At 41.2% G+C, this 16605-nt stretch overlaps 1 protein-coding gene across 8 annotated transcripts in view; it reads left to right on the top strand.

Moving 5' to 3' along the window:
- Positions 1-691: 691 nt before the first annotated feature.
- The window catches only part of bag6l (BCL2 associated athanogene 6, like), a 24178-nt gene continuing 8264 nt past the window's right edge, over positions 692-16605 (top strand). Inside the window, exons 1-22 of one of the 8 annotated variants that reach the window (XM_086279791.1) lie at positions 723-948; positions 1065-1255; positions 1358-1475; positions 1915-2138; positions 2473-2532; positions 2635-2757; positions 3864-4042; positions 5614-5743; positions 5963-6151; positions 7437-7653; positions 8077-8139; positions 9684-9979; positions 10194-10272; positions 10838-11136; positions 11242-11491; positions 11572-11741; positions 12080-12133; positions 12229-12331; positions 12672-12796; positions 12891-13025; positions 13314-13376; positions 15334-15519. In XM_086279791.1, the coding sequence (XP_086135917.1) occupies positions 1175-1255; positions 1358-1475; positions 1915-2138; positions 2473-2532; positions 2635-2757; positions 3864-4042; positions 5614-5743; positions 5963-6151; positions 7437-7653; positions 8077-8139; positions 9684-9979; positions 10194-10272; positions 10838-11136; positions 11242-11491; positions 11572-11741; positions 12080-12133; positions 12229-12331; positions 12672-12796; positions 12891-13025; positions 13314-13376; positions 15334-15519 (3144 nt within the window). In that variant the 5' untranslated portion in view covers positions 723-948; positions 1065-1174. Of the gene's footprint in view, positions 1256-1357; positions 1476-1914; positions 2139-2472; positions 2533-2634; positions 2758-3863; positions 4043-5613; positions 5744-5962; positions 6152-7436; positions 7654-8076; positions 8140-9683; positions 9980-10193; positions 10273-10837; positions 11137-11241; positions 11492-11571; positions 11742-12079; positions 12134-12228; positions 12332-12671; positions 12797-12890; positions 13026-13313; positions 13377-15269; positions 15520-16605 lie in introns of those variants that run through there. The other 7 variants (XM_086279796.1, XM_086279794.1, XM_086279797.1 and 4 more) reach the window with 7 other exon arrangements.

The following is a 16605-nucleotide window of genomic DNA, read 5'->3' as shown; positions in this document are numbered from 1 at the left end:
ACTAGCTAGCTACTTTGTTATTATAAACTACATTAAACCAGTTGTATGAAAATGATATTCAGACAGGGGTTTTCTTAACATTGTAGACTGCACCGCTGGAGACACGAGCTAAGAGCCTATAGTACAAATCACTACAACAACAGTACTTTGTTTACATAATACTGTGTTTCTGTACACCTTTATACCTTTGATAATATATAAATCATCATTCACGCATGCAAAAAAGAAGAAGAAAAACAAATAATTAAAAATATCTGAAAAGTTAATTGCTCTTTGGGGTCCCTAAGCATTCGCCCGACAGTCTACCAATAGCGGTCTATCGCAAGATGAAGTATGTGGTACAACCGGTCTGTGCGTTTGTCGGGCTGTCAGGCTGCAGTGAAGTTATGACAGTGAAACCGAGTGTTTAAAAAAACAAAGCTTTTTGATTTGATTTTATTAAAATAATTTCATTGTTGTCCGAACATAACATTGACACATGTCTGCACTTTCACGAGCTGGAGATAGAGACCTTTTTGCCGAGGTCTTTATCTCGTCAGACCGCACTCCTCACAGACAGAGACGACCATGAAAATGGCAAATCTGCGGATGCAACACATATAATACGGAGGGTGGAATCATAAACGAAGCTAACCACTTAAGCTGGAACACCGGCCACTTCTCAGTCAGTATGTTTATATTGTACCTCTGCCTGTAAAAGCGCTCAGACGCAGTCGCGTCAACATCTTACGTCATCGAGGTCATGTGACCATGCTTCCATTACGACGTTTGGGGGTTTATTTAGCTAACGGCTCAGCCTGCATTGGCTAATATTGTAGACAGACATTCCAAAAACAAACCAAAGCCAAGCCCCACGTTTTTGTGTCGATTAGCTGACTGACGTTTTTCAACCGAACTCGTGCAACGTCGCTTCCAGGGGAAAAGCTAGTTAGCACTGTTACCTTCTCGGTAATAGGGGTTACTTAACGTTAGCTAGCTAACTAAATTAACAACAACAGGGAATGGGTTGTCTGTTGCAAGTTGCTTTCACCATATCTGTTATTTTGACTAATCTCATGCCGTAGATGCAGCGTGTTTCCTCAAGCTTGAGTCGTCCTCCATTCCCCACAGTCGCGAGAATTACAAATACAGAAGAGCACATAAACTGGCCAACGCTCTATTTAGAACATTAAGTATGACTGAGTCCAGCGGAATGATTGAAGTCACAGTGAAGACTCTGGACTCACAGAGCAGGATTTACAAAGTCAGAGGCGAGGTAATAGTCTCTGTTTAAAATGCTGATCTAGTTAGACATCCTCACCCTTACTGGTAACTGATTGGTGGGTGCTTATATCTTGTGTGTTTGTATTTTCTCCAGTTGACAGTGAAGCAGTTCAAGGAGCACATAGCGTCCTCGGTGGAGATCCCGGTTGACAAGCAGAGACTTATCTACCAGGGCAGAGTGCTACAGGATGACAGAACGCTGACTGAATACAGTGAGCAAATGACACCATGTGACCTGTGTATCCAAACATGCACAGTTAGGATGATCTTTGAACACGTGTCTGATTATGGCGTTATTTTTGTGCCATTATTCTGAGCGCACAATGCAAGTACAAGTGTTGCATTTTGAGCGAACAAAATTCACTGCTGCTTGCAAGAAATGTATTTCAGTGTTTGATATGATCCATATACACACACAATAACAGCCCCTCTCGCTCAGTTTTTGCATTTGCTCAAGCACTCAATCTAAAAGTAAATCCTTATTTAAATTTTTTGGCTACTGTTGTCTGATTTGTGTGGGTTTTTGTTTGTTTGTTTGTTTGTTTTTCCCCCACTCATACACTTATTATCTTTTTCAACAAAAATTGCCAAACAGTAACCCATAAATATTTTGGAGCATCTAATGATGTCCATCGCTTTGTTTTCCTTTAGATGTAGATGGTAAGGTCATCCATCTGGTGGAGCGTGCCCCGCCTCAGGCCACTGTATTGTCCTTTGGGGGTGCAGGTGTTTCTACTGATGGGGCAGAGGGTGGAAGCAGTAGCAGCAGCCATGCCTCCTCCCAGGGTGCCCCACATGACCGCAATGGCAACAGCTATGTGATGCTGGGGAGCTTCAACCTACCTGTCAACATGATGGACTCACAGCGGATACAGGTGGGGTCAAGGCCTGCGTGCAGACAAAGAACCCTGTTCATTTTCTTCTGAGGGGAACGGTAAAGGCTTACTTACACTCTTGTGGTAAATATGTGTAGACCCTACCAAGGTGCTGTTGCCAGTATTCGTGCTTGTGCATGGTGCATTATGTGTTAAATACTTTAATACGTGTACTATTGTGTACAGTTACATTTCTAAAGAAATACACTTCAGATTACGACACAGGTTACATTGCAGGGTTTCAGAGGGATTTGCGGTTATGATGTACCTACGGCCTAAATTTAACAAAAATCCATGTAAGGAGCTTTTTGTGGTTTTTTGTTTTGTTTTGCAGATGTCAGTTCAGCAGATGCTGACTGGAGATGGTGAAGCCAGGGTCAGCACTGGTTCGGGGGTAAAGTGTCATTATTCACCAATCATTTCTTTATTCTTTTTTTTGGAAACCCCTTCTACCTCACTCGTCCTGTAAATCTAATATATGTTTGTGCATCTTTAGAGCAATGGCTCAATGGATGTGCAAATCAACTTGGACCGGTCAGTTGAGAGTGAACCCAGGGTGAGGCTGCAGCTCGCTGAGAACCTGCTTAGAGACGCTCACTCTCTAATCCACAGTTTGGAGGTACATGGACTGTTTTCATATGTACTGTGGGTTTTTATTTGCACTCTCACAGTATTTCTTAGTGTCATAAATTAGTTTTGGTACTGTTCTGTCCCTTTGTTTTTTATGAATAGATTTTTGCCACAACAGCTCTCAGCATACTTTGGGTGATGCAAACAGGAAGTATACTGTAACACTGTTATCAGAGGAGTCAGAGAATCAATTGTGTGTTATGGCTTCTGTTTAGAGTTCTTTTTTTATTTCTAGTCTGAAAATGGATAATATAATACAAAAATGAGGAAGGAAAATCTTTTCAGTACTAAAGTAATCATAGGTCTTACCAAGCATGTTAGTAAGCACCTATTACTCACTGATTTAAGGATTGCAGCCATCACTATCTTGCTGGTATGAAACCAGACCTGATGACTGAACACTGTATTTGACCTCTGACAAATCATTAGCCAATAAGCAACCCATTTAAGTTCTTTTCTGAATCGAATATAAACTGAGAGTAACAAAATTAACTTTAAGTTTAATTCTGTCTGTCCTGAAGCTAGTGACTGAAAATATGAAGTCATCATTAATGTGTTTACTGAGGTGACAAAACAAGGGAGCCAGTGTTTTGTTCCTATGCACTCATATACAACTGGAAGTCTTTTTGCAGACAAGTTGGACCCTGCTGGCCATTGAATAGAATGCAGGTTTAAGGCCCTTCATTGGCTTCACTCTTCAGAACATGTTTCAAAACCTGTCGACCTGTAAGCTGAGAGATGAGGCAACTGTGTCTGTAAACGAGATTAAACAAAGAATAAACTTAATGAAATTCAGTGGGCAGATTGTATATGGACAAAAGAAAGCTGACAAAATATGGCATTGACTTGGCCGTACTCTCCAAGGATTCTTTTGAATCAAAAATACTACAACTTCTCTCTTCAGCGACAGTACTATAGTAATAGCCCAGGTTCAGTACCAGGATGTGCGTGCAGTCACTTTTCACTAACTTGTTCTGTTGAGTAGACAATATGCAAATTTAGATGCTGAAAGTTTTCGTAGGATTGCCTGAATAAATCTTTAAACAAAAAACTACTGAAATGCTTGTGGGAACAGTGACATGTTTTGTGTTGTAGGGAGTGCCCAGTGCCAGCAGCACCCATTCAGAAGCAGGGATGCTTCCGTCTTCTTTGTCCCCAACACCATTGTCCTCATCTCTAAGAAGGCCTGAAGCACCACAAGTAGTGCTTACCAGCTCACCCCCAGCAGCATCAGCTTCAACCCAAACTGAGAGACCAGCTATCACTGGGCCCAAGTGAGTCAAAATGAATAACTGGTATCTGATCATACGGTTTATACAGTTTGCTGTGTCATGTGCTAAACAGTTTCTAGCTACTGCTGCTACTTGTAACTTCCTAGACAGATTGAGTACTCCAGTGTTTTCTCACAGAATCGTTCGTCCTCTGTGATCACTACTATAAGGACTTTATCACAGCCATACAACAGTCTCAAATTAGCAACTAGTTACCTGGCTCTCCACAGGCATCATCATCAGCTGAGTAGGCGCATAAGTCAGTACGTGAGCACATCTCTAAAAGGCATTAGAAGGGCTAAAGCACCAGCTGCTCATTGATACGCCAGACATAAATATTCTTCATTGAGAACTCAGTGGGCAGGACCTCAACGCTGGAGGTCAACTCCAAGGCAGTCATTCAAGCCACCGTCAATCCTGAATATACCAAGTAGTGACATAAAATTATCGTATTTTCCGCACTATAAGGCACACTAAAAATCCTTTAATCTTCTCAAAAATCGACAGTGGCTGTGGTTACTGACCTCTAACTGAGTTTATGTGGTACACAGCGCTCAAAAATCTGTCAAAAAATGTTTTAGTACGACTTTGGTGAGCTACGAAGCCGCACCGCTCGATGGATTGTTGGAGCTTTACGGCTGTCGTAGTCAGGAGCGTCGCGGAGTAATCTGGGTCCTAAACTCAAACGAACACTGCAGCATCACTGAGAGTTAAAAACGGTCTAAATTCTTTCATCTTTAATAAAATGATCAGCGTTGCTGCTTTACCAGGTGTAACTATGATGTTTAACATCCAGGCATCCATGAAAACAGAATTTATTAGATTTAACAGAGTTAGAAGTTAGCAGGAAGTTAGCTCGCTAGTTTCGCTAGTTACCTAAGCATGATATAGCATGTTTGACTGAGAGATTTCTGAGAAAATTCAAACGTACAGCTCTGCTATCACTTCCAACATAAATGAAGACAGGAAACTAAACAGCAGTGACGTTTGTAGGGTTACTGAAGTTGGGCTAGCTGGTATATAATGATGTGCTACGTGATTGCTAGCGACACAGCAATGTTAGCATAACATAAACAGTGAAGCTGGAGGACGAACACTAACACTTTTCCACTTATAAAAGTTAACGTGAGCGTTCCTGATGGTTAGAGACAAATGCAATTGCATGGCAGGGTGCTGTAAACGGACCAAACTTCAGTCAGGAGAACAACTGAGGTTAGTCATTAATATACTGTAGCAACATACATAGAGCATCTACGAGAGAATTCAACATTAATGAATCGATGGTACGGAAGTGGAGGAAGGAAGAAGAATGAGTTGAGTAAAGTTTGACTTATCTGACTGTTTTGTTTCGCCTTATAATCCGGTGCGCCTTAGTGCAGACTCTCAAAGATCATCATGTTATATATCATTTTGTATGTCCTAGCTTCTTTATGCTGTGCAAATGTTGTTTTTCCCCCAAATCACTTTCTAAAAGCACAACAGATTTCAATGGATCCAAACTGACCTATAACACATGTCAAAAATGCCAGTGTTTATTGTAGTGCTGACTCTTCTTTCCCATTGTTTGTCCTCAGCCACCCTAGTCCCGCTGAGTTTGTGGAGGTTCTCTCTGAGGTCAGGAGGGTGGAGGAGCGATTACGTCCCTTCATAGAGAGAACCCACTCAATCCTCGGAGCTGCCACCTCAGCAGACTACAACAACAATGTAAGATGAACGTGTAGTGGCCATAGCAAAATATTCACTCTAGTGTACTTAGGAAGAATACATCTCAAAACTTTGTGACAGGAGCTCTTGCTAAGAAATGCACTGATGGAAGTGACTTCAATAAGGGAAACCAAGAGTTTCTCTGCAGATAAGTAGATACTGTCATGTCAGTGCTTTTTAGTTTAAGCATTAATCATAATTTTATAACTCTTTTCACAGACCCGGGAAAGAGAGGAAGATCAGCGCATTCTTAACCTGGTTGGAGATGCTCTTCGTCTCTTAGGGATCACACTGGTTGTCCTTAGTGACCTACGCTGTAACCTGGGAACCTCTCCTCCACGTCACCTGTATGCGGTTGGCCCCTTGGCTCACTACAACCACCCAGTTCTGCTTCAGGCTAGTCTGCCAGTAGGTTCACACCACACTGATATTTTGGCTACTGTGAAGAACTATTGTGTTAGGATATAGTGTAATAACCGTAACTTTACAAGTGGAACAATTATAACATGCAAGCAATGGATGGTGTTTGAATTGTACCGAGTATAATATCTTTATCTGCCATTGTAAAGGTGTACAGTGGAATTAGATTTTCAGTAGGTGCATACAATTAAGGCACATTTAATTTAATTTAATTGATTAGGATTGAAAAGGGACCATGTACAATATAAGCATTTTATAAGAGTTTGCTTAGAGCTAATTTGCATATGCAGTCCCTCGGCAGCTTAAAAAGCAAAACGTTACAGCAGTTAAACGAAGAAACCAAAATAAAATGTGTAACATAGTCTCAGGCACATTCACCCCACATCCCTGCATACACAAGAAAAAGCAGGCATTAATGTTTAAAGGTCTATTATTTTTAGTTCTTTAAAGACCTTTACAAAATTATATACAAATATTATTATGGCAGTTTCATTGTAAGTATAAATATCAACCAATCCAGAAAAAACACAAAAGTTATATATTAAGATCATGGAGTGCCTGTCCAGTCTCCAGACCTCCGTCCTATAGAAATATAAACAATTTAGAGAGCTCCGGTATAGATGGGTGGGCTAAAACCCCTCCTGAGATTTGTGCAATCCTGGTGAGCAACTACAAGAAATGTATGTGTATATATATTATTATATAATAATATCCAGAACTTTAGAATGAGGGTTACTGTCACCATGCACTGTCTGATTTTTGAGGTTGAGTTCTTATATAAAGTGTAGAAACAGTGAAATAGTGTCCTTAAAAAATAGATTTTAAGTAACGTCTACGTGTTAATACTAGGGACTCCTTTTTAAACCTAAAGGGTAGACATAATATTTGGACATGATATAATGAAAGTGTTACATTATTTTTCAGGATAATATGAGGGAGGTGCAACTTTGCTTATATTTCCTTAGTGTCAGCGCTGTGTTATCTGGTACCTCTCAGTGGTTGGTTTCATTACTCATAAAAAATTACCTATTACTTGCACAGCACAGGAAGCAACAAAATCATTGATTGATTAGTAACTTTAATGCATTAGATTATTGCAATGTAAACTAATAGTGTGCAGATTTGCGCGATTAAGCAGTGTTTGGACCTGAAAATGCAAATGTCAACATTTGTTTACGAAGGAGAAGGAATATATCAGAGGGCCTCAGGCAGTGTCACTTGTAAATTCTTACCCTACCTTTGTCACAGACCATGAAATAAATTTTCCCTCCAGATGCATTTAGGGACAACAGTAACCATGACGTCTAATGGTAGACAAGCAACTGATGGACAGCAACAAACCTTTCAGGGCACTGACCAATCAGATCAGCAGGCTACAGGCCAGACTCTGCCTCTTCAGGCAAATGGGACCAATCGAGGAGGACCTAGGGTGATCCGGATCACACATCAGACGATGGAGCCTGTAGTCATGATGCAGATGAACATTGATGGTACGTGTGCTCCAGTTCCTTCATAGAACTGACTGTACACATGAAGTTCTGCGACTCGTCTGATGCCAGTATTTTATACACGACACTGCTCTAAAACAGAGGTTGAACTCTTTCTGTGGTTGTTTACTGTATTCATTTGTTTATTTGGATAAATAGGTCTTATCTAATTAAATCAAACAATTACAGTAATCTGCAAACGTTATTTTCAGATGGGTCACAATTTTATTATTGTGGATCATTTAGAAATCTGTCATGTCTCACTACAGGGTTGATCTATTGATCTTCTAATGGCTGCTTTCATTAGCTGAAATGAGTGTGTGCACATTACATTTGAAACAGCTACTGCGTACTCTGTGGTTATTTTTGATGAGTGTATCAGTTCCCCTGCTGTGAAGCTGAAAGAGTTGTGATGTTGTTGAATAGGTGAATCGGCTGCAGGGTCTCAGATACCAGGACAACCAAATGCCGCAGCTTCTCAACAACCTGGTGAGTGAAACATCAACAATTATTTTCTTGGCAAATGAATGTTGATTTCATTGAGTGAGTTGTTGCTTAAACAGTGCAGTATAGATTAGAGATGGACCGATCCGATATTACGTATCGGTATCGCTCCGATACTGACCTAAATGACTGGATCAGATATTGGAGAGAAATAAAAAAATTTAATCCGATCCATTAAATATCAAAACAGCACCTCACAAAACTTGCGACATGGCGTAACTCGGCTCATAACCGTAGCACGTCGGAGCAGTGTGCATCACGTCATAGAGCGGCTGTGGCGTGCGAGACCTGTTGGCGGTCTGGTTGAGTATTTGGAGCCTCGCTACCAAACCGGCATTTCATCTCCGACAAAGTTATCCAAGAGAGAAGTAAAGCAAGTGTGTCAGTTCATCTCTGAATGTTTGTGAAGCATTCCTGCGTTAAGCTTAACAACCATATATGGAGCGACTGCCTCTTCTTGCTGCTACTTCAATCGTGAAACTGATCAATGATCAGCTGATCGGCTTTTCTGTCGCGAGTCTCTCTTGTTTGTTTATTGCCCACTTCGCGCCAGAAAGATGAAACCAGCTGCTGAACAACAGCAGCTGGTTTAAGCTTAAACTGTCGTTAGAATTTATTTAATATTACTTTCTACACCAGGATCTTTTTCTACGCAGCTGACGGCTGGTAACTGTGCAGGGGCGGATCTAGCAAAGTTTAGCCAGGGGGGCCGATAGGGCATGAACAGTGAAAAGGGGGCACAAAGACATACTTTTCTTTCTTATTCTCAGTTAAAATGTCGAGCTTTTAATAAATAATTATCTGACTCTTACACCCAAAGTTTTAATCTGATGTAAAATGTATAGAAGTCCATTACTGTATATAGTAACTGTTAAGTCTAATATACCCTAGTAAGCTATAGTACTTCTTCCATCTGTGCAGTCTGCAGTTCTGTTGAAGAAAGATGTTGAATCTATTTATTATTTCTTGAAAAATAATTTATTTCTGTGCATTTTTTTTCGCACTGCATCAAATTAAAGTTGATTATGTCGATTAAGCATCATGAGGTGGAGCGTGAGGGGTGGTTCCCTATTTTTTTTTTTTTTTTTTTTTTTTTGCTGGGAGTTTTAGAGCCCTATTAGTTAGGCTGCTTACTCTTTAAAATACCAGAATAGGGAGGATGGAGCAGGTTTAAGTTTGTTAGATTGATCAGTTTCGCTGAACTATGAAATATTTTGGGTGCAGTGTATGTTTTGCATACAGGTATAACAGAATAGCTTTAGTGGGGTTTTTTTTGTAACTTGAGTATGAACTTATACAAAAAGCAGCAAGGTATTAAAAAACACTTTTATTGATTAAAAACACACTATATCGGATTCATATCGGTATCGGCAGATATCCAAATTTATGATATCGGTATCGGACATAAAAAAGTGGTATCGTGCCATCTCTAGTATAGATGCCCCCCCCCCCCCCCCTTTTAACACCTTGGGCCATGTGGACTTCAAGTGCACTCACTCAATTAAGTTTAGTCCTCTCCCTGTTCTCAGGCACAACACCTGCCCACTTCACAGAATTACCTCCTGAGTTCATGCAGGCAATTGTGCACCAGTTTTCTCACCAACCCACTGCCATGGCTGCTGCACCCTCAGCAGCCCACCCAGTGCACATGATTTCTGGCTCTGACTCAACACCCAGTGCACAGACAGCTGCTTCACCACTGCTCCCCAACACCCCTGTACAGGGTAGGGTAGTCATCACCAGGCCATCCTTGTCCACCCACATCACCCAGCCTGTGGGAAATACCATCAACCTGAGGGCTACAGGTGGCCAGCAGCCAGGACAGGTAACCCACCACAGAGTGTGAGGAGATACAGGTTGAACATCACAAACATAATCTACTTAAAAAGTGACACACAAATGATTTGATTATCGACTGTCAGCTAATTTTACAACCTTCCGATACATCTTACAACGCACTGAATTATGTAGAATAACTGTTGTGCAGTAAACGTATATTCACTGGTATGGCTCTGCACACTTCGCCTTTTTGTAAACAGGGCACGGCACTGGGTCCCTCCTCTCTCACCCAGATGATCAGTGGTCTGGTTGGACAGCTTCTGATGCTGGAGCAGCCAGGTCAGTGTCATTATGTCACTTCCTGTTCCTGTTACAATGCAGAGTGGTGTTTTTGTGTAGCTCATCTGTGTAGCCAGTTAAATTAAAAGCTTATGGATAATGTCTTATATTAAAAGTGTAATCATCACATGCTTTATCCAAAGCACACTCTTACTCAATTCACCTGCTAGTTATTTCCACAGTATTCATTCACTGTGACTTTAGAGATTCACTAGGTTACCTTAGCGTATAGCTGACTGACTAGCAGCATGGCGTCTTCAGCTGTCCTTCCTGCACTTTGTCAGATGGTTTATTAATCCTGAGCATCCTTTATTAAAAACAATAATTGTAATAAATGTAGCCTGTTTACACCTCTGGAGGCCAGGATAACTGAATCGGAGACCTGGCTTCACACCCTTGGAAAAACCAGTAAAAAAAAAAGTAGGAGGACATATAAAGGGTGTCTCTACAACAAATGGTATGAAGACTAGTTAGGAGAGCAATAAACATAATATTAATATTGACTTTTATCAGTATTGGCCTCAAAAATGTAATATTCTTTTTTCATGTTTTTTTAACTCTCTAGGTGATCCTTCAGTGAACTCTCAGTCCTCCCTGTCTGCCTCTTCCATGTTTGTTTCCAGCACTGCTTCTCCCCCCTTTCCCTCAGCTAATACATCTGGACAGACATCCACCCGCACCACAAGTACTACCTCAGTCGGTCAGCCAGCAGAGACCAGCCCAGAGGGAAACATGGCTCAGCTCTTGGGATCTCTACTGGGAGCAGCAGGGTTGGGTGGTCCTGCCTCTGGATTGGCTCCATCCATCACTGTGACATTACCAGGGGTTCCTGGCTTCTTCCAGAGCATGTCAGACTTGGCACCAGTGAGTTCAGATAAAATGACAGAAAACCTGAATTAAACATTTCTGAACCTTAATATAAAGACTGTTTGTACCAGTCAATGAGCAACAGGTGTTGTTTCCGCACAGCCACCTGCCCCTGGCCCCAGGGCCTCACTTCTTCATCAGTCCATTGGTCCTGCTCCCTCTCAGACCGGCAGCAGCCCAGCCGGAGACTCTCTGAGCCCAGATTTATTCTCTGGCATTATGCAGGGAGTGCTGTCCACCATGATGAGCTCTTTTGGGGCACAGCAGGGCAATGGAGAAAGCATTGCCCAGTTCATCCAGAGGCTGTCCCAGACCAATAACCTGTTTGCTCCTGGCTCTGGGGATGCCGTGGGTGAGTCCTTGAATGAAGATATTGTGCCTAACAAGTTCTTGCAGTTCACACTAATCACCATGGTTGTTATCTCATGGTAGGGTTCTTTGGGGACCTGCTCTCCCTGGTGTGTCAGAGTTTCTCTGTGGTGGATATGGTGCTGTTGCTTCATGGGAACGCCCAGCCTCTGAGACGCATCCGGCCTCAGCTCACAGACTTCTTCACTGAACACTATCTCCAGGAGCAAGAACCCACTGATGCCAACATAGCTGTGAGTACTATGTAGAGTTAATGTAATGGCATCAGTGCCGTCCTTATTGGGACAGTGCTGCTGTTCCTCTCCTATACAGGGAAAACTTAAATCATGATCTCATGTGCATTTCACACAGCTTGTATTTTAATCAGTGTAACTGAAAGAATCTTTAGTTGCAACCCTAATTATCACTCATGAAAGATCCACTGTGCTCAATCTATGTAAAATATATTATAAAAATTAGTAATAAGCAAGAAAGTAGTTTTCAAAATGTTTTAATACAAATTCCACATTAACAAAGGTAATACCATAAAATTAAAATCGAATGGAAAAATGTAACATTATTCTCCCTCCAGGCAGCAGCTGAGGACCTCATCAATGGACTTGAGGATTACATAGCTGAGAGCTTTGTAAGGACAATGTCTTTCACACACAAACATAGTAACATGGACTCTTAATTTCCTGTGACATGTGCACATAAGTGAGCGCTGTGTATTGCATCTAGGCCACAGTGACAGTGCGCGAGGGAGTGGACATAATTCAGACCAACCTGTCTTTCTTCAGACAGCAGTTCACGCAAATGGCCACACATATCCTTCGCTGCCACGGTAAGTTCACTTTGATTGCAAGAAGGAAACGGTTGGGAAAAGAGGGCATTAAGAACTGCTTACATGGAACATGGAAGGTTTGAGCTAAAACCCTTTTCAGGCATGCTATATGTGGCATTGAGTGTGTTAATGGCTTAAAGCTGGGGGTCAATTTGTTGTGGATTATGGAATAACTTCAGTTTTATTTCAACCTTTGATGTTTGATCTAGTTGCTCAAATATATCACCTCCAAAGAGGGGCATCGGTTCACGACAGTATTTTCTTATCTTAGTATTTTGTGTAGCCAGAATCCTGCACTGATGGTTTTATATTTGGGTTTTTTGTTTTTTTCACATCGCAGATCACATGTTTGGCCCCCGCCTGCTGTTGCTGTGTACTCACAGCCTGTTTGAGTGTCTGGCTCTAAACCTGTATTGCCTGGGAGGAGAACACAGATCTCTGACTGCTGTTATCAACCAACACATTGTTTGTATACATCTTCAGTAACGCATCATCATGTGCTTTGCTGATGGCACAGATTGGCAGCTGCCTATTACTGTGTATTTCTGTGTTTGTGCAGAGGAGGATGTCTGCAGACGTCAATCCCAGTCTGGTCAACTGGCTGACCAACATGATGTCTATGAGGCTGCACATCATTCTGGAGCATAACCCAGTTACTGAGGACCAAATCCAACACTACGTTATCCATTTACAGGTAATTAACAGAAACAGTGTAGAACAGATTTTTTGTCCCTAATCAGGCTGCTACTAAAACCACATTATCTATGTAGATATGTTTTGCCAACGCAAGTAATACAGACACAGTCAGGTCCCAACATAGCTGAAAAAGTAAGGGTCATGATCAAACATAAATTTGAATGTATTCCAATTTGACTGTGTCTACAATACGACCCTGTTCCAACAGCAGACTTAACTACGTTCAAATCTGTCATTTGAGTCATTAGAGTCAGATTTAGTTACATTTCCTGAAATGTTATTTCAGGAGGAGTTGAACCAGAGGACGGAGACTGAGGTGGAGCAGCCATCAGAGCGTGCAAGTGTGGAGGTGAGTTTTTACTTATTTTTGTTCTTTTCTAACTTCAGCGAGTCTGACTGCTTCTTAGTGGATCCGTTTGATGTATCTTTCAGCACGTTCTGACTTCAGTCAGTATGTACCCATCAGCCTGTAAGCCCATCTCTTTCTCCTGAGGATGTAGGTCTCTAAGATAACTGTATGGTTATTGATTTGCATTCTAAAGATGGTGTAACTGTAACAGCAGCAACTAATGACAGTAGAAAGAAAAAATCAGGCTCTGATACACAAACTGCTCATTAGTTTTAGGCTTGGTTTGACTTTGCACATGACAAGAATAGAAATGTAGAATATCACCCTATTTATAATTTTAGATGTTTTTTTCTGTAATAAAAATTACAGAAAATAAAAGGGTTCCCATTACTATCAAATTGCCATTACTTCCACTACACCAAGATGGGCACACTTCTTTTTATTTCAGTTAGCTGGACATTATATGAGTTCAGTCATAAAATATAACAAAGATTCAGGTGGAGTACGTGACATTTTGTACTTGTGAAACTGTCAAAATTAGAGTCTGTATAAGTAACTGAAAAATGATCTTGTATTTTAATCTGAATTAGTATAATATTTTTTATTAGTGTTTAAATCAGCCGTTATGCTTTCTCTCTGTTGGGGCTAGGCACTCTAGCCATATGCAGTGCAGTTTGTATCTTACAAATGTACTTCAGTCCAATGGAATGACATGAAAGGCTCATGTGCTCACTACGGCTGCAACTACAGATTATTTTGGTGGTCGACTAATCTGCCAATTTTTATTCGATTAGCCAATTAGTCAGCATTTAACTCAGTAACTCTTATTGCTGCTTCCTGTGGGCAAACCTCCTATTCTAGGCTTCAATACCTCACCTGCTCAAGTCTGCTCACCCTGTTGTCTCGTCACGCAACAAATTATAATAATGACCCTGGAAACATGTGAATGTGAAAATAATCAAATGTATTTTTAACATTACTCAGCAGGACCATCAGAATAAAAACCAAATTAAAAAATATAAAAAAAAATAAATGAATTAAATATAAGTGATACAAAATAAAGGGAGAGTAGTATGTAAACAAAAACATGATGTGCAAACAAAACTAAAATGGCTTCTGTCCACAAGTTCAAATAAAGCTTCAAATGAAGTCAAAAATATTCCTTTTTTTTCAGTCCAGAATAACAAGTTTCCAACATTTACAGATGATTGCAGTGGGACGTGCTCTGGAGCGAGCCTTGCGCTCATCTTTGAGATGATGTTCCCAGCTGCTGGTAACCTCGCTAAAGATGCTCTCTGTCTGTCTTCAGCCATTCAGAGGTGCATGAGCCTCTTAACAGGACAAACTCATCCATACACCTGAGTTTTCATGGGCAAAGACTGTTACTAATCATAATCAAAAAACAGGAGACCGTGTAGCTACTCCTTTTTGATTGGCATTTTCACTCATTAGCTAACAAAACTGAAATGGTGTTTGCCTAGCAAGCGTCATCCTAAGAAGTTTCCCACAGGTAAGCTCACAGAAACAGTGCAAACATGAACACGGTGTCAGCGCGATGCACTAACTGAACTTTCTAAACAGAGTCGACGTCACAGCTCCAGGGTGCCGCGTTTTCAGTGCTCATGCGCTGCAGTAGTGCTGTCGTGGATGGAAGCTGTCCACAGTCTGCACTTAACTTTGTTTGTTTTCTCGTTAATGCTTTCAAATCTCAGTTTCCATGTTGCCGTTCGCGCTGAGTTCTTCTTCGTTAGTATTGAGCACAGTCTTGGCAGACGATATAGGCGATACTGCCCCATAGCTTCCTGGAGTGTATTGCAGTTACCAAATCACATTTACGAGGTATCAGTATATGACGCGTCGAAAATAAAATTCCGCGTTCACACATTTTTGTAGTTGACGTCATCGATTATGTCGACGAATCGTTGCAGTCCTAGTGCTCACTTCACCTCTCGGTCAGATGGAGGACAGTTCGTCTCCAGCTGCAGCCACTACAGCAGAGGAGGCCATGGTTTCCACTGGAGAGGGAGAAGCACCTGCACCTGGTTTATCTGTGGATGGTTCATCTCAGTGCTCCTCTGGGCCCCGAGCAGGACACGACGAAGTGGCTCCTGAAATGGAGCCATGGGCAGCAGCTGTTCCACCTGTAAGGATGAGGTTTTGTTCTGTTTTTGTTTTTTTTACAGTTTATGCTTATGCTATTCCTGCACAGGTCATTAACAAACCTCAGAAATGGGACCACAGTCTTATCTAATAAGACTTATAAGACTTATCTTTGTCCTTAATGGGCAGGATTAACTCTGTAAAGATGATGCTATTCCAAAATTTCTATATGTATTTCAATGCCTTCCCATCATGATTCCCAAATCCTTTTTTAAATCTCTGGATTCCTTAATCACTTCATTCATTTCGAATGGTAAACATTCAGAATTGAGGAAAGCTCTTCTTCAAAGACGCAGGCTGGTGGGAGGCTTAGCACTTCCTGATTTCCAATACTACTATTGGGCTGCAAATATCAGGTGTATGCTGTCTTGGCGACACTACCATCTTGGCAAATAACACCAGGATCCTTTTCTATGTAGCTGACAGCTGGTAACAGTGCAGGGGCGGGTCTAGCAAAGTGTTGCCAGGGGGCAGGTAGGGCATTAACAGGGAGAGGGGGCACAAAGACGTACTTTCTTATTCTCATTTAAAATTTCTAGTTTTTAAAATAAATAATTATCTGAATCTTACAACCAGTTTTTTTCTGATGTAAAATGTATAGAAATCATAAATATACCAACAAGTTTTTTAAATGTATTTATTTACCGAATTTCCCGGAGGAACCCACCCGAGGGATTAATAAAATTTCATTTAATCCAATCTAATCTAAGACAGTGTACATCACCTTGACACCTCTGTGTTTGTTTTCATTCAAAGGCTTTATGGCTTTAATACCTGGGGGGCCGGTCTCTAGTCAAAATGCCTGGGCTGTATTTTTTGTCCCAGTCCAGCCCTGGGCACGACACACAGTGAATTAATTTGAGAAGGTGCATAAAAAAATAAATGGCCGGGCCAGCGGTGCACATCGCAGATCAGCTCGCATAGACACATTAGTTGTGCCTCTTCTTAATGACAGTATCTTAGCTAACAACCCCAACTACCAGATTCAACTTGCAATTTGCTAAAAATCACTTTACCTCCCGGTCAGAGGGACGCTGCTAGCTGGCGTTTTTTTTTCCAAGCAATGTTG

The sequence above is a fragment of the Aulonocara sp. 'chitande type north' Nkhata Bay genome, linkage group LG22 (genome assembly GCF_057382095.1).
Source record: "Aulonocara sp. 'chitande type north' Nkhata Bay isolate Kocher_YH1m ecotype deep benthic linkage group LG22, A_spYH_male_GT1.1, whole genome shotgun sequence".
Classification (NCBI taxonomy): domain Eukaryota; kingdom Metazoa; phylum Chordata; class Actinopteri; order Cichliformes; family Cichlidae; genus Aulonocara; species Aulonocara sp. 'chitande type north' Nkhata Bay.
This window is presented reverse-complemented; position numbering and strand designations above follow the sequence as displayed.